This window comes from Garra rufa, chromosome 19, assembly GCF_049309525.1.
Source record: "Garra rufa chromosome 19, GarRuf1.0, whole genome shotgun sequence".
Lineage (NCBI taxonomy): Eukaryota > Metazoa > Chordata > Actinopteri > Cypriniformes > Cyprinidae > Garra > Garra rufa.
In genome coordinates, this window is record NC_133379.1 from 19237659 (window position 1) to 19264448 (window position 26790).

Here is a 26790-nt window from a genome sequence, read left to right on the forward strand (position 1 = left end):
CATAGACAGAAACTCAACTGACTGATGTTCAAGAGCGAGAAAGGTGGTAAGGACATCATTAAAATAGTTCATGTGACATCATTGGTTCAACCGTAATGTTATGAAGCCAGTGGTGTAATGTAACAATAATTTATTACAGTACTTAAGTGTTTTTGGGAGTATCTGTACTTTACTTGAGTTTTAATTTTTTTTGGCCTACTTTTACTTTTACTCCACTACATTCCTAATTAAAATGTACAGTCGTGGCCAAAAGTTTTGAGAATGACATAAATATTGGAAATTGGAAAAGTTGCTGCTTAAGTTTTTATAATATCAATTTGCATATACTCCAGAATGTTATGAAGAGTGATCAGATGAATTGCATAGTCCTTCTTTGCCATGAAAATTAACTTAATTCCGGAAAAAACGTTCCACGGCATTTCATTGCTGTCATTAAAGGACCTGCTGAGATCATTTCAGTGATCGTCTTGTTAACTCAGGTGAGAATGTTGACGAGCACAAGGCTGGAGATCATTATGTCAGGCTGATTGGGTTAGAATGGCAGACTTGACATGTTAAAAGGAGGGTGAAGCTTGAAATCATTGTTCTTCCATTGTTAACCATGGTGACCTGCAAAGAAACGCGTGCAGCCATCATTGCGTTGCATAAAAATGGCTTCACAGGCAAGGATATTGTGGCTACTAAGATTGCACCTAAATCAACAATTTATAGGATCATGAAGAACTTCAAGGAAAAAGGTTCAATTCTTGTTAAGAAGGCTTCAGGGCATCCAAGAAAGTCCAGCAAGCGCCAGGATCGTCTCCTAAAGAGGATTCAGCCGCGGGATCGGAGTGCCACCAGTGCAGAGCTTGCTCAGGAATGGCAGCAGGCAGGTGTGAGCGCATCTGCACGCACAGTGAGGCCAAGACTTTTGGAAGATGGCCTGGTGTCAAGAAGGGCAGCAAAGAAGCCACTTCTCTCCAAAAAAAAACATCAGGGACAGATTGATCTTCTGCAAAAAGTATGGCGAATGGACTGCTGAGGACTGGGGCAAAGTCATATTCTCCGATGAAGCCTCTTTCCGATTGTTTGGGGCATCTGGAAAAAGGCTTGTCCGGAGAAGAAAAGGTGAGCGCTACCATCAGTCCTGTGTCATGCCAACAGTAAAGCATCCTGAGACCATTCATGTGTGGGGTTGCTTCTCATCCAAGGGAGTGGGCTCACTCACAATTTTGCCCAAAAACACAGCCATGAATAAAGAATGGTACCAAAACACCCTCCAACAGCAACTTCTTCCAACAATCCAACAACAGTTTGGTGAAGAACAATGCATTTTCCAGCACGATGGACCCACTAATTCTGACAGACTCCAAGAAGTGATTATGAAAGAATGGGTTGCTATCAGTCAGGATTTGGCCCAGAAGTTGATTGAGAGCATGCCCAGTCAAATTTCAGAGGTCCTGAAAAAGAAGGGCCAACACTGCAAATACTGACTCTTTGCATAAATGTCATTTAATTGTCGATAAAAGCCTTTGAAATGTATGAAGTGCTTGTAATTATATTTCAGTACATCACAGAAACAACTGAAACAAAGATCTAAAAGCAGTTGAGCAACAAACTTTGTGAAAACTAATATTTGTGTCATTCTCAAAACTTTTGGCCACGACTGTATACTTTTACTCCGATACTTTTCCAGAAGCATATTCATTACTTACTACAAAATAGTCAGAAGTCAGGATCTCAGTCAGAATTGCGAGATGTTAGCAGTTTTTTTAATTTTGCAAAACTGGATGAAAAAAAAATTCTCACAAAAGAATTGCGTTCGTTCTATCTAGAAAGTGTTTGCTCACAAAAATATTGCCTTTCCCTCAAAAATTTTTTTTGCATTTGCATTAAAATTTTGTTTTCTTTCTTTCGCCTCTTTATTTCCAACACAAGTTTTTGTGAGTAAACACAACGTTTATAAACTCATAATTCTGACTTTTTATCTCAGAAAAAAAATATTTTTTTGTATCTTGCAATTCTGACTTCTTTTCAGGAAATATTGGCTTTTTTCCCAGAATTGCGTGATACAAACTAAATTTTGAGTTTTTTCTCCGAATTAGTTGATATAAACTGCAATTGTGAGAAATAAAGTCAGAATTGCGAGATATAAACTCAGTATTCTGACTTAAAATAGAAATAGAAATAATTTCTCACAAATGCGAGTTTGTATTTCGCAATTCTGTTTTCTCACAATTGTGAGTTTGTATCACAAATCTGACCTTTTTCCGCACAAATGCAAGTTTGTATCTCACAATTCTGACTTTTTTTCTCTAAATTGGGTTATATAAACACAATTGTGAGAAATAAAGTCAGAATTCCAATATAAACTCTTAATTCAGACTTTTTTTCTCAAATGGATCAAAAGTCGTTATTTTAGTTTTTTTTGCGCAAAAAGTATTCTAGTAGCTTCATAACATTATGGTTGAACCACTGATGTCACACAGACTATTTGTAACTAAGTTAAAACTAAACATTTTAAATGTTTAGCTTTTTGGTACTGTGAATGAAGATGAATTTTTAGCAGCCATTACTCCTCTTTGGAGTGTGAGCCATTCACTCATTCAAAAGAATGTTTATTTGAAATAGACATATTTTGTAAAATTATATATGGCTTAACTGTTGCTTTTGAATTAAATGTGTCCTTGCTGAATAAATGTATTAAGAAAAACATACTGACCACAAGCATTTGAAAAGTAGTGTATATAATTAAGATTAGCTGTTAGCTGTTACTTATTAGCGTAATCACATGCCAACATCAGAAGCAGAAGTTTCAGCCTTAAAAGAGCATCTCAGATCAGTCAAATCCACTCAGATGCTTCCATTTTGTTTGTAAGAAGATTTAGACAATTCCCTATATAGGCATTAGACAGAAATGAGCTAACTAGGTTTTGAGACACAGCATATCACACAATGCACATATGCAGAGGATTTTATCATTGCATAGATTAATCTGTATTTGCACAAGTCAGATGAAAGAGCACAGATGAGTGTGTCAAAGAGTATAAAGGGGAGAAAATTTGTGCTTTTCAAGGGACCATCTTACACACCTTTGTTTTTTGTAATTTGCTTTTTTTCCATGCAAAAATCATGCGGCCTATTTGTTGATGTAAGTGACCCCCAACTCCATGGTTTGCTATCTTGTTTAACCAGAGAAGAGCCAAGAGCTATTCAACATATGAGTTGGTTCTGTTTTACATGTTACTGTAGTGATCTAGACATATTTCTGTTTAGGTTTAGAAACTATTGTAGCATTTTACATGTGAATATAAACTATTGTGTGTAGAATCTTTGTCTTAGAATACAGATTAGAATTCTAATTCTATAATTAGTAGAGTGCACATATGTGCACGTAGACCTTCTCAAATCCTTGCTAATTGTTCTTCCTCTCACCCTTTCTCCTCTCTCATCCTAGGAGGTGAACTTGTGTTGCCCATAATTACCGTGGACACCCAAGACCCCCTTCCTATAGCCACTCGTTACCCCGCTATCCCCGCCCCTCCCACATCCCTGACCCCTCTCCAAACCACCAAAGAGTCCCTTGTCCTGTCCGACCCCCGCCCGCCGTGCCCTCCAGACCAGGAGGACTGCGGCGACCCCATGGAGGTGTCGGCCTTCGGCTCCGGAGAAATGACGGAGTCCGATGACGAGGACTTTTATAAAAACTCCCCCATGGTCACAGACAGGACGGTCCTCCCGCCACCCCCTGCTGTGGGCAAGAGCGGAGGCCAGAGCCCCGGTGACCACCGTCCCCCAGTCCCCGGCCCCACCACACACCCCAACCAGCTCCACATCCCCGCAGGCAAAATGAATACCCGTGACCAGGTGCTCCTGCCACCCGCCCCGTCCTCCCGTCACACTCCAGGGTTAACCTACCCGCCTGGTTTCCCCTATGTGCCCACAGCTCACCCCACCGACCTGATGGAGAAGGGCCGCCCGGGCGCAGTGGAGGTAATCAGGGAGTCCAGCAGCACCACAGGCATGGTGGTGGGCATCGTGGCGGCAGCCGCCCTCTGCATCCTCATCCTCCTTTACGCCATGTACAAGTACCGCAACCGAGACGAAGGCTCTTATCAGGTGGACCAGAGCCGCAATTCGGGATCCGAAAGCAACGGCGCCGTGGTCAAAGAGAAGACGCCGAGCACGACCGCTGCCGTCGCGAAGACGACCACCAAGGGCAAGAAGAATAAAGACAAGGAGTATTACGTCTGAGAGAGACCGAGGAGGAGGTTCACAGACAGGAAGTGTGCTGAGGATTTTAAAACTTCAAATCACCTCCTCTGCATCCTCAAACATTTAAGCCACACAATCTTCTGTTTACTTCTCCAAAACGTTTTTCTGCCACCGAAAGATACGGACGTAGGGAATGAGGAGGAAGGAACACTGACCAATAGCTCCTCCTTTCGTTGCTGTCTTGCGAAGCCATCGTTGTATGTAATTTTATCTCTATCATGTCTAAAGAAAATCTTCCATTACATTCCAAATGATGTAATGCCCTCTTTGCGATTAAAAATTTATGTTTTGCGTGGTCCGGGCCTCCACGGGAGAGTAGCGAAACACCATGGACAGGGAGAGAAAACCCGCCGGTTTAACAGATGTCTCCACACACAAGCTTTTGGTGCTATTCTCGAACGTTTGTTTAATATTATCTTCACAGAGCTATGAAATTGAGATCGTTCACTGGCCCTCGTTGTAATAATTCATGAAGAACAGAAGCGATTGTGTTAGTTATTTGCACGAGACAAGCAGATGCTCCCATCAGCTCTTGTGGAGATGTTAAATCTGACACCTTTTTCAAAGGAAAAAACATGTTTGGTTGGAAAGGCGGCGGATAACATCACATCTTCTGTTTTGTTCCCTGATTGAGCCGAAGAGTTTGAATTCATTTCCACTCTGGTATCCTTTGTCAGTGTAGAAATTAGGATTCTGTCTCTGCCATGAAACACATGAATCTAATTCTTTCTTTCCTGTTTATCCGCCATGGTTTCATAAACACGTTCTCGCTTAGAATCGCAGATCAGACGGCGAAGCCTGCTTTGACAGCAACACCTCCAGCGGCAGGTGTAGAAGGTTGTTAGAACTTTAAAAAATCCAATGAGCGGCGTTCGGTAGGCATCTCCCTGTCTATCTCTCTCTTTCCATGGTGATCTGTTAGGCTACTAATTGTGTTCCATGCATGATGTATTCACATTCAGCTTTTCATGAGAGTTTTTTGATATGAAATACATAAAGTTGATAACTGTCATCTCACCCGGAGGGATTCATAGCACCATGAGCGAGCACGACGTGGACAAGAGACCTCAGAAAGTGGGACTGTCCTGAACTGAACATCAGCTTGGACAAAAGATGTATCTATGTAAATACAGGACATTGCTGAAAACACTTCAGGAGACAGGTTTGTGTGTGTCGTGCATACGGTATGTATGCGTGTGTGCGCTTGTGTGTATGTGAGTGTTTGTCCTCGTTCGTCCTCCGGCATGAGAAAGATATACGCAAGACTATGAGAACTCTTTCTCTTGCCTACTATATTCTCTATGGTGTGAAGCTACAGCCCAATACCCATCCGAATGAGACTACAGACAGTGAAACAAACAGGATAAAGAGAACGGAGGCGAAATCTTATTTTGAGAACTGTGTGGCATCTCTTCTAGGAGGGAAAAAAGGAACTCGTTCTCATCGGGATGCCAGCTCACCACCTCCCAAACCTTAAAAGAAAGCGAAAAGGCGCGAACTGACAAGACTTTTACGGATAAAGCAGCACAACCTTGCGTCCAGACTTTTGTATCTAAGGACACCTCCTGGAAAGGAGGAAAATGGAAGAAAAAAAAAAAAAACACACAGTATACTGTCTAGATATTTCTCACATTTGAAAATATGTTTTTCCTGAATTGACATTCCTTGTTATTACAAAGAAGTTTTGTTTAGTCCTTTCTCTGCAAATGAAAAAAAAAAATGTTATTCACAATAGATATTACTTCAGTTACACGAAGTGATTTTCAAATGTGAAATTCTAGGGGGGAAAAAATAATGATGTTTTGGGATTTTATTGAATTTGGTAAAAAATGAAGCGTTACACCTAGCCATACCTCCATTTTACATTTGGGTTTTTTTTTTATGTCATGTCATTGACAGGGCTTTTTTTCTGTTTGTGTTTTTGTTTTGTTTTGTTTGTTCTTTTAAGATATAATTGTCATTTACCTATGCTGGTCAAAGTATATTCCCGTTCTTAATGTAATTGTAAAGTGTTACTGTGAGATGAAATCTAAATATGTGTACATTGACAGAGGGAAAAATACACTTGGTTCTATACTTCGTACTGATTTGGTCAGTGTTGTCTCTTTTATTTAAAAAAAATTGTCTTACAGAGATTGACAGTATCGTGCAAAAGTTGGGGATCACTAAGATTTTTAAAAAATGAAAAAATAAACTTTCATTTAGAAGTGACAGTAAAGACTTTTAAATACTGTTACAAAAAGTTATATTTCAAATAAATGCTGTTCTTTTAACTTTCTATTCATCAAACAATCCTGAAATCACTGTTTCCACAAAATAATATTAGGAAGCACATCTGTTTTGAACATGGTTAATAATAAGAAGAAGAAATGTTTTTTTGAGCACTAAATCTGCTTATTAGAATGATTTCTGAAGGATCATGTGACACTGAAGACTGTAGTAATCGCTGCTGAAAATTTAGCTTTGCTAGCACAGGAATAAATTATTTTAAAATGTATTAAAATAAAATTGTTTCTTTTTTCAAAACAGGTAAATGCAGCCTTGCTGAGAGACTTCTTTTAAAAAACATAAAATAAACAAATCTGACCCAAAATTTTGACTGATAGTGCAAGTCACCCAAAAATGAAAATTATTTTTAGTATTGTTGTTCTAATTCCGTATGTCTTTTTTTCTTAATTTTTTTATGTTGCATAGTCACCTTTTTTATAGCACTTTTTACAGTACAGATTGTCTTAAAGCAGCTTTACAGTATTAAACAGGAAAATATTGTGAAAATAATGCAAGAGGACAATAGCACTAAACACTAAAATTTTCAGTTAAAAGTGTGTAAATGATGACAGAATTTCTTTAAGACATCTATGTTGTTAAATCTCCATTTTATTTATTGTTGTCAGTAGTTTGAGACTTTTATTTTAATACTGAACATAAAATGGTTCATCTTAGACTATCTGTAATTCAAGAACCATTATTTCCCAGTGTTTTTCTTGCTTGAAAATCAAGGTTTATCCACTGTAAGAACTCTCACGCTGTGAAGTCAAGCCCTTGTCTTACAAGGCAGTTTCATCATCTGGTCTTATATATTGATGGGTTCCTACTCCAGAAGATTCCACATACTGCTAATACAAAGACGTCTTTAGATTCCTCTGCTGTCACACTCCTCAGATCTAGGTAGTCGGGCCTCTAAACAGCATTATTTCTCCAGCAAAAGCGGCCCCCGCATTTCTTTCCCCTCACTCTGCAGCTCTATATTATGTTCTTGAGGTACTTGTTTCTAACTAACTATACACACTGCAGTACAGATGGAGCTATTTAAAGTCTAGAGCTAAAAGCATGCTTATGGAGAGCAGCTTCCAGGAATAAGAGGCAACTTGAATTTGGAAGAGATTCAGACTGATAAGGCTAAATCTAGAATGAGTGTTTCAAAAGCTGTGTAGTGTTGATTGCTTTCAAATGATGAAAGCTGGCCATGACACACTTCTGTTTTCGTCATTATTCTGGGTCTATTGTAAATCTAGTGGAGCAAATTGCATTTGGTCAATATGCACAAAATACACTTAAGGACAGCATTTAGTTAAATGGGTGTTTTTATGTAGTCAGTGGCTGTGGTTTCAATTATATTCTAGCAGATGTAAAACTTAAGTACCAATTCCACCTTCTGTAAAATGGTAAATAACGTGTAAATCACAAGGATAAAGCCAAATGTTATTTTAATGTATTACCTTAATTATGAACACACTGGTTTGTAGTGCTAACAGTTTTACCATTTACTGCACGTTGTTATTCTTCTCGTAATTTCCCTATAGAGGGTTTGCACTTGCGTCACGATTTGGTCAGTTACACAGATGCTCAGATGTAAACAACAGCATGGATTGCATAGTTGATCTACAATTGAATACGTTGTTCTGCTAATTTATGCTGTCTAAACCATGGACAAAATGCATGGAAGCTACTAAATCATATAGAGAAGGACTTAGTAAGCAAGAAAGGGAGCAATATTTTGACAAACTAAAGTTAATAGGTGATAAAGATACATACAAGCAGTATTAATTAAGATATTAGCCTAATATTTCACCTACCTGACTGGAAATGATGAGAACAAACATGAATGTTGTCAAGATTTATGCCCTGGAAATCCTGGTTAGTTTGGCCAACCACAAACGCCGTTTGTTCCTCCGTTTTTTGCACTTCTTCTTGATTTGTTAAAACTTTTGGCAGTCTACAGTACTCCAAATGTCCTGGTCCGACCGATTAGTACAGCCCAAAACATGACAATAATTGGCCATTTTCAGCAGCAATAATTAGCAAAATATGTGAGTTTCATTCGGTTCAGTGGTATTGTTTATGCTGAGTGACACCAATGTGGCCGATGAAACCGGAAGTCTCTCTCACCCATAGGCTTACTCCTGCGTTGGAAAATAAGGTGGATACACAATATAAAAATATATATCACAAAGTCCATGTAAAGCAATATTAAATATGTGTTCTGAGTTTGTCAAACCACAGAAAAATGTGTTATTAACCACCCAGCCAAATTTGAATTAAAAAAAAAGCCAAGTAAATAAAACGGGGGCGTATCTGCTGGCGGCGCTGAGACCACGCCCACTCGCGGGAACGCTCCCGCCTCTCTTAACTCTCAAATACACTACATTTACATTTACATTTATTCATTTAGCAGACGCTTTTATCCAAAGCGACTTACAATTGGGAATACAACAAGTGATTCATCCTAAGGAGGCAGATCAACATAGGAAGTGCTCAAAAATACCGTATGACAGGCGTTGTTAGATGAGTACGGGCTAGAAAGGGAAGATCAGAAAAGAGAGGAAAATATTTTTTTTTTTTTTTTTTTAATTGAGTCAGATAGTGTCGAAAAAGATGGGTTTTCAGCAGTCGCTTGAAGAAAAACATGAATGGATGATCGAGCAGTTTTGTAAATAATCGCAACCAGGTAATATGCCTTTACACGTGGAAGACATAGCTAGCTAGCAAACTGTATGCTGTAGTAACTCACGGTAATAACAGTCACTTCGATTGACTGAGCAAACCACAAATACAGACGCTGTAAAGTGTTGAGGGAGGAGGGGCCATGCTCATTGCGTCATCGAGACGCGATTTCAGGCCCGCCCACAAAATCCTTTACACAAGCATCAAACTGTTTAACGGTTTGTCTCCACAAATCAGTACTACATAGTTTACAGTAACGCATTTTCAACAATACATTTCTAACATTTTTAATGTGTTGAGAAATAGTTCTCTGAATTGCCTTTACACAGACTTTTAAAACGTGTGTGTAGCTACATATGTGACCCTGGAGCACAAAACCAGTCATAAGGGTCTTTTTTTTCAATATGAGGTTTATACATAATCTGAAATAAGCTGAATAAGCTTTCCATTGTTGTATGGTTTGTTTATAGGACAATATATGTTCGAGATACAACTATTTTAAAATATAGAATCTGAAGGTGCAAAAAAGAAATCTAAATATTGAGAAAATTGAATTTAAATTTGTCCAAATTAAGTCCTTAGCAAAGCATATTACTAATCAAAAATTAAGTTTTGATATATTTACGATAGTAAATTTACAAAATATCTTAATATAACATAATCTTTACTTAATATCCTAATGATTTGTGCCAAGACAATCGATTATTTTGACCCATAAAATGTATTTTGCTATTGCTACAAATATACCCATGCTCCTTAAGACTGATTTTGTGGTCTAGAGTCACATATTTAAATACATTTTATATTTTATATATACATCTCCCCTACAGATAGGTAGATAGAGTATATAAAAAATTGAATATTGACATTGTTATTAAATAATGATTATTTAATTAGTGAATATAAATGAACTAAATGAACTCCAGCGCTGCATTATTAGGCAGTGTTAGAAAGAGCTTGTTAGATATTGTAACATTCAGGTTCATGGTCTCCAAAGATAAGACCCAACTAGCATCAAGACAGCTTTAAGGCATGTACGGATCAATAAGTAGAGGGAAGGAATTAGCGCATTTCAAACAAAAGATGCAAGCTTTGGTTTATCACATACTGCTGCAGTTAGGTCTTAAACTACGATTCCCAGCTTCTGGAGTCTTCAGAAAAACCCACATTAAGAAAAAGGCAAAGAACAAAAGACAAGGAAGACTTGTCAGCACATTCTGATGCCATTCTACTCCACATCTTTCTGAACTCTGAGCCCTGGATTTGTGATTTGATGAATAATTTAGTACTTGCTTCCCATTTTCCTTCAAAGTAGAATGAACTTAAATTTTCACTTCTGCCAGAGCACCTGTCCTGCCAGAGGAAATGCATTAAGAGTATAAAAAACCTTCCCAAATGTCACTGAAATGAGAGTGTTTGACAGGTAAGCAGGATTTGAAACTTTCTTTTGCTGTATTTGCTAAGAAGACTTTTATTTTATGCTCTTTGTTTTAAGAAATGTCAGTGAGCACGAAGACCTAACAGACAGCAAGCAGTAATGGGCAGTTGTGATGCCACTGGAATGAGAATGAAGCGTCAACAGAACGGCTTTGCATTTAAATAAAACTGCAGAAGCGTGAGACTGCCATCTGCTGTCTAAAGCCACTCATTCATCAATCTACATTTCAATGAAAGAATCATATTCTACATTTTATACCAGTGGCTAACAATATGAATTAGATAACGGAAAATTTGTTTTTGAAAAATGAAAACCTGGCAGTGACTCCTTAGCATAGGCCTATTTTAAAAACAATCAATTTATCATTAGCATCTGCAGCTTTGTTAAAAAAAAAAAACCTTCAAAATGTCAGATGAGTGGAAATGGCATTGATCAATGTTAAATCTAGGGTGAAATATCTAAAAGTGGTATGGTTTTTGGTAGATCTGTCACAAACAAAAGCTTTATACTCTCAGTCTCAGCATTTTTGTTATGCTAATATTTTACGATAATGATAGACTTTTGAGCACAGTTAGGCACTGCTTGGAAGTGGGACAGATCTTCAGCAAAAGTGAGACTGTGATTTTAAGTTTATTGCAGATGTTTGTTGCGATTTAAGTAATACAGAAATCTTCAGAGCAGTTGTGATAAAGTGAAACAAGTTGTCTGCTGCAACATCATTTATATCAGCTTGAGGCAGGTCGTGTTTGTTTTTTGAAACTGCAACAGCTGGTTTAAGCTGGTAACCGGTTTAAGGTGGTCTATCAGCATTTACCGGTTTACTCCATTTACTGAGGTCTACCAGGTCAGAATCAACTCCACTATCTTGTAGCCTCAGAATGATTATTTTAATATATGCTTATTAATATAAAAAAACTAAAAAAAAACTTAAAAAAAAAAAAAAAATATATATATATATATATATATATATATGTGTGTGTGTGTGTGTGTGTGTGTGTGTGTGTGTGTGTGAAATATTTTTACTATTTAAAATAACTGCTTTCTATTTGAATATATTTTAAAATGTAATTTATTCCTGTGATCAAAGCTAAATTTTTTGCATCATTACTCCAGTCTTCAGTGTCACATGATCCTTCAGAAATAATTCTAATATGCTGATTTGCTGTTCAAGAAACATTATAATTACTATCAATATTTAAAAAACGTTAAGCGCATCTTTTTTTCAGGATTCTTTGATGAATAGAAAGATCCAAAAATCTGCATTTTTTTTTTTAATAAAAAGCTTTTATAACATTATACACTATACCATTCAAAAGCTTAAAGTCAGTAAAATTTTAGTTTTTTTTTTAATCTTTTAAGTTTTTTAAAATTAAGTTTTTTTAAATTAATGCTGTTCTAACTTCCTATTCATCAAAGAAACCTGGAAAAACTCAGTTGTTTTCAACATAATAATAATAAAAAAATGTTTTTTGAGCAGCAAATCGGAATATTAGAATGATTTCTTATGAATCATGTGACTAGAGAAAAAAATTCAGCTGTGAAAACACAGGAATAAATTACATTTTAAAATATATTCAAATAGAAAACTGTTATTTTTAAATAGTAAAAATATTTCAAAATGTTACTGTTTTTGCTCTACTTTTGATCAAATAAATGCAGGCTTGCTAAGCAAAAGAGCCTTCTTTAAAAAACATGAAAAATCTTACTGTCCACAAACTTTTAACTAGTAGTGTGTAATACCAACATAGATAATTAATTTAAATTTACTGTAAGAAAATCAATTTTTTAATAAGATTGGCTTTCTGACCAATGTCAACAATAAAGTTCAAAGTAAAGACGCTCTGCGCTGTCATGTAGATTGATGAATCAAATCAGTGATCGTGCACTAGATGACAGACACCATCTGCAGCCAATCGCATTGAAGCATTCGTTCTGTTCCTGTATGTGGGCGTTAACCGCAGGAGCCAATCGCCATGCGGCATCAGTTCTCTTCCTGTAGGTGGGTGTTTGCTACCTGTGTGAATGAAGCGATTCGACACTGGAACTTAGCGAGCTCACACTCTGGGCTTTTTTCGCTGGAGTTTTTACACAGCGGCCCTGGACTTAACGAGGAAATGACTGCTGTGGTGACCACGTAAAGATATTTTGCTTTCTCTGTTTGTTTTTGTATTTTTATTTCCGTCATAAGGAAGAAGCACTCAGTGCTGCCGTTAGCCTATGCTAACTCGCGTTCAGTTTCGCTTCCCTGCGGTTTTCCTGCTCTCCTTTCTGGAGGAATTAACGCAGACCCTATCGAGCTAAACCATGGAGTGATGACGGAGTTGAAGAGTGCACTAACATTGGAAAATTTCGCTACAAAACACTTATGCCAAAGTCAGAGGTGTCTTACTACTGCTTGTAGCATGTTAGCGGTTTGGCTAGTGAGTGTCAGGTGATATTGAACTCTTTGAGAGGTGAGATATCCTTCGAATTAAGTCGAGAGACTGATAAAATAGATTAAATATAATATATGCGTCCCTTCTGATTGGTTTTATACCTAACAAGTTTATTCAGGCTAAAATTCAGTCGTTTAGCTATTAGCGTTAGCGCGTTTGCTGTTGAAACACGATTTGTTTACAGTTCTAAAAATATTCGCATCACAGTAACGTTTTCATTGAAGTGCTATATTGAACCATTTGCTAGACATTTATCTCTTTACTGTCATTTTTTTACACTAAATATAAAGTCAAAGCTGCTTCAGGCGAGCTAACATACTTATGCTAACATTAGCTGAAGTTGTATGGTTTAAAGCCAAATCCATTTGTCAGCGTTCTTTTATTTAAACGAGTATTGCTTACAGAGGATGCTTAGTGTTTTTTCTCATCCAGCTGTAGATATTAGCTACTGCCATACAGGAAAAGTTAAGAGGATATTATGACTGTTTAGGCCTGGAGATGGCTGTAGGTTAAATAAATCAGTAGTCAGTTGAAATATAAATCTCTAAACGGTGTAATATATACATATCTATTGTTGGGGAACGGGAAAGGTTTACAGATTTGTTCAGAAAAACTAGAAACTGAATTCTCAGGACTCTGAAGCTGTATACCATATTTACAATAGCTACAAAAACATAGAAAGCCAATGAAAATGTTAAAACTTACTGCCTGTCTATTCTCTGCTTTGCCTATAATAGTATGAAGATGTGCAGTGATCTTATACATATCTGTTATCATCTCTAAATTTAGATAAATCTATTGTAGCCAACTAAACACAGCTGATTCCTTTTGTGTTCTCTAGAAAACCCATATTAGGCTACTTTATCTAAATCAGACAAACATCTCATGCCTTAGTAACACGCCACAGATAGGTTAAAATGACCATATTCAAAATAGCCTGTTGATCTTAAGAATGTCATCAGAACAGCTGATTTATTTATGGAATTGTGTTTGTTTGAAGTGCTGGAAAGTCGTACAGAAACCAAACCAAGCAGTTTTGATGATTCCTCAGGATGAATGTTTTCATGTAGCCCTTGGGTCACAATTGTGCCAAAAACTCTTGATGAACTGCACTACAAACAGGGGTCTGCTGGAGGAGCATGCAAACAAACAGTTGATACTAAAAGAAAACAGGTCTCAAATTCTGGAAAGTCTCGCTTTCTGCTAATTTTTTCATTACCGGTCCGAGAAAGTCCATCCTGAGGTTTCCCAATGGAAGTACCGCACTAGAAACTTTGACAAGGGAACTTCAAGAACTCTGGGTTGTCTCATCCAGAAGCGATAAGATGGGCTCTCAGGCTCTTCAGATATTGCGGCAGGGAGTGTGGGCCTCTCTGACCGGAGGATGGTACGTGGACCCTCATCAGAGTACCTTCTCGAACTGCTTTCATCTCTACCTCTGGATATTCCTCTTGGCTTTCCCATTTCTTCTGTACATGGTGAGTTCCTGCAGTAAGAAAACCACTAGCCCGTTTTTCTGGAAAAATGTGTGTAATACTAATGGAATCCAAGAGCTATTGCTGTTTTGATGCTTAGACGCACTAATGTTAAGACTGAAACTTTTACAAGGCGCATGACAGCTGCACACATCGGCCGATTTTAAGCTACTTAAGTGATATTTTCTATGAAAGGCAACAAATGAAAATTACACCATGACTTACTCACCTCAAGCCATATGACTTTCTTCTTTCAGATGAATATACTCGAGCTATATAGACCAATTTGGAGTAGACGTCACAGTTACGTCACTTGCAGCTGCGAGCACATTGTGGTGGCAGAAAAACACTGGTAACAAGTGGAGGGAAATGAGTAAAATTTATGGAATAAGAGAAAAAAAAAATATTGTTGTGACTTTGGATGTCAGAATCGGAATGCAAATATTTTTTTAATGAAATATTGTCGTCAAAAAACGCCATTTGAAGCTAAACGCAGACGTTTGAATGGACAGACTATAGATAAAATTGCTATGACTACTCTACTTTTAAAGCATAGCTTTAATTTAAACAGTAGGTCTACGTAATATTCACATATAAAATTTATAGAGGAGATATTGTATTAGCCTCACAGTTACAGCATAAACATACTATTTAAACATTTTATTTAACATTTACCTATTTTTCTTATCACAATTTTTTTTTTTTTCTCCTAGTTTGGTCTTTATAACTCGATTTAACTCAGCAATAGCAAGTTTGTCAATTCTGAGGGAAAAAAGCCAGAAGTGTGGGATATAAACTCATCATTCTGAGCTGTGGAGAAAAGAGAATTGAGAGAGAAAATCTTGGAATTGCGAAAATTAAGTTAGAATTTAAAGTAAACTCAAATGTATTTTTATTTTCTTTACTCCATGGCTTCCATAAACTGCTACTTGAAAACTATAATTTTCTGCCTCCACAAAATACGTCATCACTTTTTGCACGCATTGACCTGGTCTATTAAAAAAAGGTCTTGGCTCTTCCAAGCTATATAATAGCAGTGAATGGGTGTTGATAAAGTGCATTTATCCATCATGAAAAATGCTGCGCATGTCTCCGGAGTGTTAATAAAGGCCTTCTGAAGTAAATTTCTTTTTAGGAGCACAGTCAAAATGTCAGGAGCACCTTCTAGTCAATAATCAAAGCATTTGATCCAAAATTAGCCTTTCCATTAAGAGGTGATATTTGACTTCTTAAAGTGATTTACATGGAAATTTTGTTTTTACGTTTTGTAATCTTTAATGTTAATTTTTTCAAACAATACTTTTAGAAGCTTTTTAAAAATTCTAATTAAAACAACAGAATAATAAGTAGAAAAATAATAAGTTACCAACCAAATTAAATCGGTATTAACAAAAGTAATTTGTACTACAGAAGTGGCACAGAACAACACAAAAGTGGCTTGTAGGTGTATTTAATGAGGCTAGCAAAATCTCTCCGGAGCTTCTGCTACGCCTAAGCCTACGTCATCCGCTGGAACGCCACTATCTTCTGAACGACTGTTAGCGGAAGCAAAAGATTAGTTTATAAAGATTTAAACATGGATCTTTTTCTTACACAAACGCATCAATTAGCTTCAGAAGGCCTTTATATTAACCCCTCTGAGCCATGTGGAGTACTTTTTATGATAGATGGATGCATTTTTTTGTGGACTTCAAAATCTCAACAGCCATCTTTCTCAATCAGCCATTTTTCAACTAATAAATGCTGACTTTGTGTCTTTCAAAACCTTTTTACTGACCCCAAACATTCTTTGGTAGTGTGTGTATATATTATTTTCATGATTAAAAGACAAAACTGTGATTTAACCTTCAGTAAAGTTCCTTTTCAAGGCAACAGCCTGTTTTAAAGTTTCACAGGATGTAAGTACAAGCTCCTTACAAAGACAATCAATGTTATTGATCAGATATACAAGCAGAAATCATTGAATAGACGTTAGACTTCAGGAGCACATTCCTTTGCGTCTGTTGTTTTCTGAATTTGGCAACCAGTTGATGATAAAACAGCAAAGCATGTGAATGAACATGAAATGTTATGACATAACTTATGATACTTGTGCTTTCACTATCAGCTAAACCTCCTTCTTGCCACTCCTGTAACACTCCTAAGTTGACTGTTAAACATTTGATTGAACTTGACAGCTTTTAATGTAATCAGAAAAAGATTTTGTTCAGTTTAGTAAATTATCAACTAGAAAACATGATTTTGATCAGTTGCATCACGTCTATTTTATGTACTTTTGAATGTTTATTAATTTGTCTATTTTTAAGCAGATTTTACTCTGTGACCCTGGACCACAAAACCAGTCATAAGTAGCACGGGGGGGGAGGGGGGGATATTTGTAGCAGTAGTTAAAAAATACAATAAATGGGTCAAAATTATCGATTTTTCTTTTATGCCAAAAATCTTTAGGATATTAAGTAACGACCATGTCCCACGAAAAGATTTTGTAAATTTCCTACAGTAAATATATCAAACCTTCATTTTTAAAGACAACTTTAAAGGCGAATTTCTCAATATTTAGATTTTTTTTGCACCCTCAGATTGCAGATTTTCAAATAGTTGTATCTCGGCCAAATATTTTCCTATCCTATCAAACCATACATCAATTTCAAGCTTATTTATTTATTCAGCTTTTAGATGTATACATCTAAATTTCATACCCTTATGACTGGTTTTGTGGTCCAGGGTCATATGTACTATGAAAACAGTCTTATATGCTGACACAGCATAAAAACCCAATAAATAAATGCATTTACCATTAGATAAAGTTGTGTTTTGCATACTGTTAGACACTTGCACTAGAACATTAGAAAAATCAGATTTATTGCACACGTTCTTTGTGGTCTACATAAGAAGCAGTGTCTGCAATGAAATTGTGGTTGTAGCTTTTGCAACCACATTGATGTGATTCTCCTACATTCATTCTTTCAGGCCCTTCCTGCCAGTTTAGTGGTGGCTGGGGTGTACTGCGCTGTGATAGCGGCCTTTTTTACGGCCATAAAAGCAGTGAACTTTCGACTACATGCCATGTTTGACCTGGGCGAGATTGTGGAGAAGAGGCAGGCCTCGTTCACCACAGACCCCAATAGAGTGGAAGAAGGAGAGGAAGGCTCTGGCGCACATGACGGAAGCCAACGCAGGTAGCGTTTAACTACCTTAGTATGTTTTGTTGTCAAAATACATTGTAACACTTTTCTGTCTCTCAAGTAGGCAGCATCAGTTTGTAGAAAATCATGCTACTGAGTCAGACATTCTTTAGGGATTTGTTGTTGGTGAACAGCTGTTGAGCAGTCGCTCCACCGTAGTCAGTTTTAGCTCATGTCGGCATGCTTGTGTCTACAGGGACAGTGGTGTCGGTGTGGAAATGACGGTGTTCCGAAAGGTGAACTCCACCCCTCCTGTACGCTGCAGTTCCCAGCACTCACTATTTGGATTGAACCAGGTGTCGGTGAGGATATTGTTAATGCCAAACATTATGTCTCCTTAAGCATTATTCTCCTTTACTCGTAGGAATTTCCTCTGACTCGTTTACTTTTCTTTTGCCCAGGAATTTTTACCACAGCTTGAAGACCCTGGAGGCTCAAAGGGTACATTGTGTTGTTGTTACTGTTGCTTTTTAAAATAAACAAAACCAAATAGTTTGTTTACATGAACTGGGTATCTTTGCATTTCAGTTCTTATCTGATTTGTCATTTTTTAAATTCCAGATATTAAAGAGTTCCTGCAGGAGCAGGGCAGTAATAATGTGATCGTGACCTCTGCACATAGAGACGTCCTTCGACACAACTCTCAGGACAACACTAGTAAGAACCCTGGCACCTTTACAGATGCTCTACATTAGGTCTGCATAAGACTGTTCTGTTGTTGGATAGTGTTAGGGCTGCACGATATTGGGAAAACATGCGATATGCGATATTGTTGTTGAATAGTGCGATAACGATATTTCTTGCGATATAACATTTCCCTAGAGAAATGCCTTTTTTAATTATTATTATAATTATTAATCTATGTTTTAAAATAATTTAAATATGTAATGATCAAACTAAAATAAACATGTAATAGATATTTGTCTGTCATCCGAATTAAATCTAATTCAGGCTAAAAAAAACTATGTCAAGTAAGTTGCAAACACTTAGACTTTAAAACACTATGAATGACTTAACCTCAGCAGATATTCTGATTTCTGGTTTGCTGTTACCATAGACCTGCAAACACGAAATGAATTGTTTTCAAACATTACTTTTTATTTACAAGTAACATACACTCAAGAGCATCTTTTAAACAAAATATTTCCTTGCCTGTTTGTTTGTTTGTTTGTTTGTTTTAAATAAAAATAAATATTAATAAACAAATTAAATAATAAAAAAATACTATTAAACAAAAAGTTTACTATTAAACTTCAAAATGTTAGGAGCATCAAAAAACAAAAACAAAAAAACATGAAGAGCACCCAATTTCTTTTTAGTAGGCTAATGCACCAATCTTGATTCTTCATGGCCGATTCTGATTGCCGATACAAGAAAATGGGCTGATTCTGAAAGCCTTTTTAAAATATATTTATTTTACTGCCTAAGCAAGGGAAAAGAATGAATGAAAATATGAGTACATAAGAAGTTTATTTTCTCTATTATAGGTAGCCATTTAAATTAGAGACAACCTCTGCATTTTTAAATCTACAGTATAAATGGCAAAAAATAAAGGACACAGTTCTTTCTTAGTCGTGCAGACAATAAATGCAGCCATGATCAAAGTAGACTACTCTTTCAATATTCAATGTGCAAATAGAGACCGATTTTTTTCAAGCATGATACAGAGTTTAGACAACTACAAATCTTAATATAGCCCACATATTAATAACAACCTAGATATTTTATGTAGCCTAATTCACGCGTATTGTGGAGTCGCTCTCTAAACGCGGGGTATTAAAATTGTATTTGAATGCGCGTGCATGTTTTACTTTTGGTTTCGTTTTAACGACCGCGCGAAACTCTCAGCAGCGCAGAGCGTCCATTCTACAATACAAGAGATTACTTTAACAAAACCATTTGAAAGTGGGAGGACACAAACGGGATTTTGAAAAGCGTGTCCCCAGTGGAAATTACACCCCTGCGTGAGTGGAGCTCTGCTGCTGAGTTATCGTTTGATGTGAATGTATGTAGCCTATATTGAGACTGAGGCGCCAGAATAAACAGAATGTGCGCGCTGTAAGACGAAATATAGTATATTTCTTCAAAAGCTGATTGTGGAGACCTTAAAACTGTCCACAATAAAAAAATCGTCATATCACACACCCCTAATTGCAATGCAGTTTGTGCAGATCCAGAACAGAGATTAGTTGTGGGAAAAAAAAAACAAAAACAAAAAAACGCACGATTTCCAGTTGAGCGGAGCGCAGTGTCCATGACAGGGAGTGATTGACGGCTAATATCTCACATCTTCATTAAAGGTAATATTATAAATATTAAGTTTAAATGGTTGTAATGTTGGAGAGAACAGCGAACCTGTCACTGCATCAGCTCACAGCAGTCTGTGAAAAGTTTTGTAAAGAAATGAAACCAATTAAATGTCATTTATCGCAACTCTCTGCGATACCAATATCGTGTATACTGTTATCGCGATAATGATAATTATTCGATATATCGTGCAGCCCTAGATAGTATCTAGTTCCCCTACTTTTTTCTTTTTAAAGGGATAGATCACCTAAAAATGAAAATTCTGTCATTAATTACTCACCCTCATGCTGTTCCAAACCTGGAAGACTTTCGTTCATCCTCAGAACCAAAATTAAGATATTTTAGATGAAATCCAAGAGCTCTCTGACCCTTCATAGACTTCATAGGCAAGGGTACTACCACAGTCAAGACACAGAAACGTAGTAAGGATATTGTTAAAATAGTCTGTGACGTCAGTGGTTCAACCATTATTTTATTTTTTGTGCACAAAGAAAACAAATAATGACTTTATTCAACAATTCTTCTCCTCTGTGTCGCCTTAGGATGCCATTTTGGAGATTATCATTACTCATGCGCGTGCTTTCCTCTGCACATAAACAAGGCGCAGCGCCATGATACTCTCCGAAATGGCGCCCTAGAGTGACATGAAGAAGAAGAATTGTGTTTTAATTTGTGTTCTGAAGATGAACGAAGGTCTTACGGGTTTGGAACAACATGAGGATGAGTAATTAATGACAGAATTTAAATTTTTGGGTGAACTGTCCTTTTAAATAATCAGTTTAACTTGATCACACTTGCAATATCAAAGAAAAGATCTGTTGCTGTTTTCATTTTGTAATGTAATAAAGAAAAAGCTCTAAGCTAAAAAGTATAACCAACCAGCTCTTAAAATTTAATCTGAGTATTATAGGAATTAATTTGACACAAGGACGTTTTTTAAAATCAGAACACAAAGATTCAAGTTTTTGTACTCATTGAACTGCTTATTTCTTGAAATATTGTGTCTGGTGTATTCACTTAAATAAAGCTATTGCCTTATAGGCATTGAGTAAAAAAATATATATATATTTTACATGTCTTTTGCAAAATAATATGATAAAATATTATAAATTAGGTTAATTGGATGAATCAATGGTTTAAAGCAAGCTTTTTTTGGTTAACAATGATCCAGAATCAATTATTGAGCAAGTACATACCCAGTCAGTGTTCAAAACTGTCTCCTTTTCTCCCATTCACAGTGGTAAGCTTGAAATAATGTTTTCACAATGTTGATGTTGGTAACATTAAAGGAGAAGTTCACTTCCAGAACAAAAATGTACAGAATGTACTTACCCCCTTGTCATCCAAGATGTTCATGTCTGTCTTTTTTTCAGTTGTAAAGAAATTGTTTCTTGAGATAAATATTTCGGGAATGTTCTCCTTGTAGTAGACTTCTATGGTGCCCGTGAGCTTGAACTTCTAAAATGCAGTTTAAATGCAGCTTCAAAGGGCTCTCAATGATCCCAGCTGAGGAAGAAGGGTCTTATCTAGCTAAACTAAATTTGCACAGTTTATATACTTTTTAAACTCAAACGCTCATCTTGTCTTGCTCTGCAATGTGCATGTGTACTCTGTGTACTCTGGTTCAGTACAGTTAGGGAAGGTCGAAAAACTCGCATCACATTTTCTCCTCCAACTTGAAAATCGTCCGACATTGCTGTTGTACCTTTTTTTTTTTTTTTGTAAAGGGTGTTTGACCTTTGCACGTTCACTTTGTAAAAACTGGGTCGGTACTTCTGCAGCAATGTAGGATGATTTTGAAGTTGGAGGAGAAAATGTGATGAGTTTTTCGACCTACCCTAACTGTGTTGAACAGTTAGTTCAAACTTGCGAACACCATAGAAGGCCAGTAAATGGAGAGCATTCCTGAAATTTTTTCCCCAAGAAACAATGACATTTTCTGGTAAAACGTGTTATTTTTTATTTTAATTCTGAAGTACAGTGAATATCCACACCTCGAGACGTTAGATTGATCCGTGCTGAGGAGCTGTGTTGATGCACAACCCACATGAACAATTCTGCAAAAAAATGCAGTAATAGGGATTGTGACAAAAAGGCTAAATTTACGGACTTAAGCTTTCAAACTAAGGAATTAGTGAAATATTGTAATTAGAAAATTGTCCTGTTTGTACCTCTAAACATCTCCGCTGTACTCAGTAGTAACTACACGTTTGTCGTTCCAGGTGTGACGCAATCCTGCTTGGCTGGGGATTACAGAGGGCTAATTGGTGTGGGCGATGTATTGTCGGGAGGTTTTAGTAGCCTTCACCCAACAAATTGTCCTTCCATCCCACCATCCCCATCCAGCCAAGAAGATGGAGATGAGAAGGACCAGTTGGATAATGGGGGTGTGGAGCAACTATCTCAGCAGAGCCCCAATGGGGACGGGCTAGGGGGCTACTCCCCCCTCGGGCCTTCGGCTGAGTCTGAGAGTCTGGGAGATGCTCCTCTCAGCCCTCTTATCAAGAGTAGCTTGAGCGAGGAGCTAAGCGAGAACTTGTTGGGCTTAGGTCTTGACCCCGTCACTTTTGCCCCCGGTGCTGAGCACCCAGGCAGCCGCACCGGGGTGGCCCTGGCTGCAGGCTCCACCGACAGCTGCTTCAGTGGAGGTGGAGCGGCTACAGACAGAGAGACTCTTAGTACGGTCAGTAGCTACCGCAGTGAGAAAACGGACTCAACCCAGCTTGAGAGCCCTTCGTTGGGCCAGACGCATAAACCCGTGTCTAACGCTCCTTCCACAGCTTTGCCTCAGGGTAAAGGACTCTATCAGCAGCGTGGAGATGTGCTCCAGGGTGGTAGTGACACGGATGACCTGTCAGACAGCGTGTTGCTACGCTCACCCTCCAAAGAGCTCTCCTCTGGGCAGGGCCTGGACAGAACTCTGGTGGAGGGGGAGGACCTTCCCCCTTTGCTTACGGACATTGCACGGCCCTCCTTGCAGGACTCATCGCCGTCTAGTAGCGGGCCTTCTGAGACCTGTGATCTTGATGGTGGCATCCCTATACCCCCTCTTCCTCCTCCGCGCCAGGCCAGCTCTGTACCATCAGGGTTGGCTCTGGGTTTGGTCTGCTCAGAGCCTGCTCTGCCAGTCTCTGCTCCGTCCTACCTCCTAGCAGAGCCGCCATCTCTGCAAGCGCAGCAGCAGGTGGTGCGACCTAAAGATCTCAAACTTCTACGTGCTGGCGGCAGTGTGGGTCACCGACCCGGTCGCAGGAAAGCTCCCCGCAAACGAGGTGCTGCTGGCAGTAGCAGTTTCGACTGTGGCTCCTACCGCCGGCACCACAACCGTGGCCAACACAGAGACTACATCCCTGTACGCAGTCGGCTGGGTGCCAAAGCCTATAGCGAGAGCTTGTTCGAGGATTCCAGCGATGAAGATGATGGCAGTGACATGAGTGCAGGCTCTAGTCTAGGATCCCAACGCCGCTTCAGCTCTGATGACGAAGACGATGATGAAGATGATGATTCTAGCTCCTCTACCTCCTGCTACTCACCCGATCTGGCGAATACTGGCATCGCTTCCCAACCTGTCCCCCCTCAACTACCTAGTCCTGGAGAGGGGGAGGAGCCTGACACAGTAGGACCCCCCCATTCTCGCAGTGCTCAGCGATCAGCCAGCACAGCAAGTGCCAAGACTCATGCCAGGGTGCTCAGCATGGATGGCGCCGGTGGTGGCTCCAACAACACAGGGACCCTTTCCTCTACTATGCTACCTTTACCACTTTCTTCTACTCCTGCCCCACGTCCACTCACCATCTCTAAATCAGATCTTGAGGCTCGGACAGTGCACTCAGAGGGCTTTTCCAGGGCCCACCATAGGCTAGACTCTCTTGGAGGCTCCTGGGCTGGGAACCAGACGGGCTGGAGGGCAGTAGAGCTGCTGGAAGAGGGCGCAGTAGGAGGAGGTGAAGAGCAAACAAATTCATTCTTAATATTTCATAATTATTGCTTTTTGATTTTGGCTGACTCTTATCATATCACATAATATACACTACCAGTCAAAAGGTTTTGGACGGTAAGATTTACAATGTTTTATAAGTCTCTTCTGCTTACCAAACCTGCATTTATTTGGTCAAAAATACAGCAAAAGCGGTAATATTGTGAAATATTTTTACTATTTAAAATAACGGCTTTCTATTTGAATATTTTTTCAAATTTCTAAACATTTATTCCTGTGTTCAAAGCTAAATCAGCATCATTACTCCAGTCTTCAGTGTCACATAATCCTTCAGAAATCATTCTAATTTGCTGTTCAAGAGACATTTATTGTTTGTATCAATATTTAAAACCTTTTTTCAGGATTTTTTGATGAATAGAAATATCTAAAGATCTGCATTTTTCTGAAATAAAAAGCTTTTGTTATTATGTTATTTATATTTTTTTTCTTGGTGAAATTATATAAATTAATACTTTTATTTAGCAAGGATGATGAAAATTGGTCAAAAGTCATTTATGATGTCACCAAAAAATTATATTTGGGGTGAAAAATGGTCTGAAAATGCTTTTTTTAATTTATTTTTAAATTAAATTAATTTTTTTAGTGTATTATAGTTATTTAGAATATTTAAATATTTAAAATAATAGTTTAGTCTAGTATTAAAGACTGAAATATTGTTTTATTATTTTTGACTCTGGACCACAAAACCAGTCATAAGTAGGATGTGTATATTAATAGCAATAGCCAAGAATACATTGGATCAAAATTATATATATTTTTTTTTTTTTTAATTTTATGGCAAAAATCATTAGGATATTAAGTAAAGATCATGTTCCATGAAGATATTTATTAAATTTCCTACTGTAATTATATCAAAACTTATTAGTAATTAGTAATATGCATTGCTAAGAACTTCATTTGGACAACTTTAATGGCGATTTTTTAAGGCAATATAATGACTTTTTTTGCACCCTTAGATTCAAATAGTTGTATCTCGGCCAAATATTGTCCTATCTTAACAAACCATACATCAATGGAAAGCTTATTTATTCAGCTTTATATGATGTATAAATCTTAATTTTAAAAAATGACCCTTATAACTGGTTTTGTATTCCAGGGTCACATTAGTTTCCTTTTTTATTATTATTTAATAACTATTTTAATGAACTAATTTCTGCTGTAGTGAATATTTAATGTTTTGTTTTCCTCACCTTATTAAAACTGTTTTTCCCGTCCAGCACCAGAGGAGGGAAGTAAACGTGACTCTGTGAGCAGTGTAAAAAGGACGCAGGCCATTCGTAGGCGTCATAATGCTGGTAGCAACCCCACCCCGCCTCCTTCTGCCATGGGCTCTCCTCCAAGTCTTCAAGACCTTCAGAGAGTCCGAACTTCCTCTCACTCCCGGACACGAACGTTACCCTCTGCTCTGCACTTCGCCGCTTCATCTTTACTGCTGCTGCCACGCAGCGGCGTTCACGAGGCATCCACCTTTGATGACACTTCAGAGGGAGCTGTGCACTACTTTTATGATGAAAGCGGTAAAGAATCATTTGTTGCTTTAGTGACACTTAATTTAGTTCCGGCTTAGTTGTGGTTGTTTCTTCAATTAAATTGATCTAATTTCAGGAGTAAAGAGGTCTTATACTTTTGGGCCTGCTGGTGGTGGATATGAGGACCCTGTCCAGTAAGTCTTAAAATGTTTACTACAGTGTAGGGGTGGCATTTAGCAGTCTCCCAGTGTTTGACACCTTTTTCATGGCGCAGGGAGCGAGAGCGACAGTCACAGTCCTCTAGCTTTACCTCTACTGATGTCCAGGAGGTGGCGCCAGTGCTGTCAATGCTGCAGCCCAGACCGGTGGTCCTCCAGGGCATGCAGGTCCGCAGGGTGCCTCTGGATATGGCAGAGGTGAGGTGTAACTCTTCAAAATCATCAATACACATGTTCCATTTTAATCCTCCTGACTGTGTTGACATTTTTCCTCTTTGTAGTTTGACCTAGATCATGAATCCCCTCATGAATCCCAGGAGAACACACTGATGATTGAGGAAAAGGCCAAGCCTAAACAGTATTACCGTTTCTGGGTGCTGCCAGGGAAATGGCTAAGAGTTCGTTATGACAGGCTTGCTTTGCTAGCCTTACTGGACAGGAACCGACGTGTAGTGGAGAATGTGTTTGCGGTGGTGTTGGCCAGCTTAGTGGCCTTCCTTGGCTTCCTGTTGCTTCTCCAAGGCTTTTTTAGGGACATCTGGGTCTTCCAGTTCTGCCTAGTCATTGCCAGCTGTCAGTACTCATTGCTAAAGGTCAGTGTGAGAATTTTTCTGTTTTAGCATTTGTAGGGATGTAACGGTATCAGAATCTCACAAAACCAAAATATCTCGATATGAAGTCCACGATACAATATTTATTGTATTATTTAAAAGACAAAAAGACGACTGCAAACCTCACTTTTGTATGTTTCTATTCTTCGATTTCATGCACTTCAAGAGTTCAGTTCACTTGAGAGCTCCAAGCCATGTTAACTGAAACTTAAGTCTGAAAAAAGTCTGTCAATTGACTTGTACCTGAACTTTGAAGGAGACTCAACGCTTTTTTTTTTTTTTTTTTTGTGGTATACTGTCTTAGTCAAATCTCACAACAAATTTAGTTAACTGGTGGCTGTTGCATTCCCAAATGTGTGCTAAACTTACAGCAAGTGCAATAAAAGAATTCACTGTGAACTGAGCCGTTCCGAGGTGTGGAAAACACCGGATCATGAGCTAATCACCTGAACGAAGT

The 26790-nt window shown here is 38.0% G+C and overlaps 2 protein-coding genes across 2 annotated transcripts in view; both read left to right on the forward strand.

Annotated features, from left to right (window-relative positions):
* The window catches only part of nrxn2a (neurexin 2a), a 614491-nt gene extending 608154 nt beyond the window's left edge, over positions 1-6337 (forward strand). Inside the window, exon 18 of the mRNA XM_073823970.1 lies at positions 3926-6337. Coding sequence (XP_073680071.1) covers positions 3926-4233 — 308 coding nt within the window. The 3' untranslated portion in view covers positions 4234-6337. The remainder of the gene's footprint in view (positions 1-3925) is intronic.
* A 7976-nt stretch (positions 6338-14313) lies between these two features.
* The window catches only part of LOC141292467 (pecanex-like protein 3), a 35389-nt gene continuing 22912 nt past the window's right edge, over positions 14314-26790 (forward strand). The window contains exons 1-10 of the mRNA XM_073824485.1: positions 14314-14549; positions 17517-17725; positions 17928-18033; positions 18133-18172; positions 18293-18388; positions 22261-23982; positions 25253-25552; positions 25641-25698; positions 25779-25920; positions 26004-26315. Coding sequence (XP_073680586.1) covers positions 14397-14549; positions 17517-17725; positions 17928-18033; positions 18133-18172; positions 18293-18388; positions 22261-23982; positions 25253-25552; positions 25641-25698; positions 25779-25920; positions 26004-26315 — 3138 coding nt within the window. The 5' untranslated portion in view covers positions 14314-14396. The remainder of the gene's footprint in view (positions 14550-17516; positions 17726-17927; positions 18034-18132; positions 18173-18292; positions 18389-22260; positions 23983-25252; positions 25553-25640; positions 25699-25778; positions 25921-26003; positions 26316-26790) is intronic.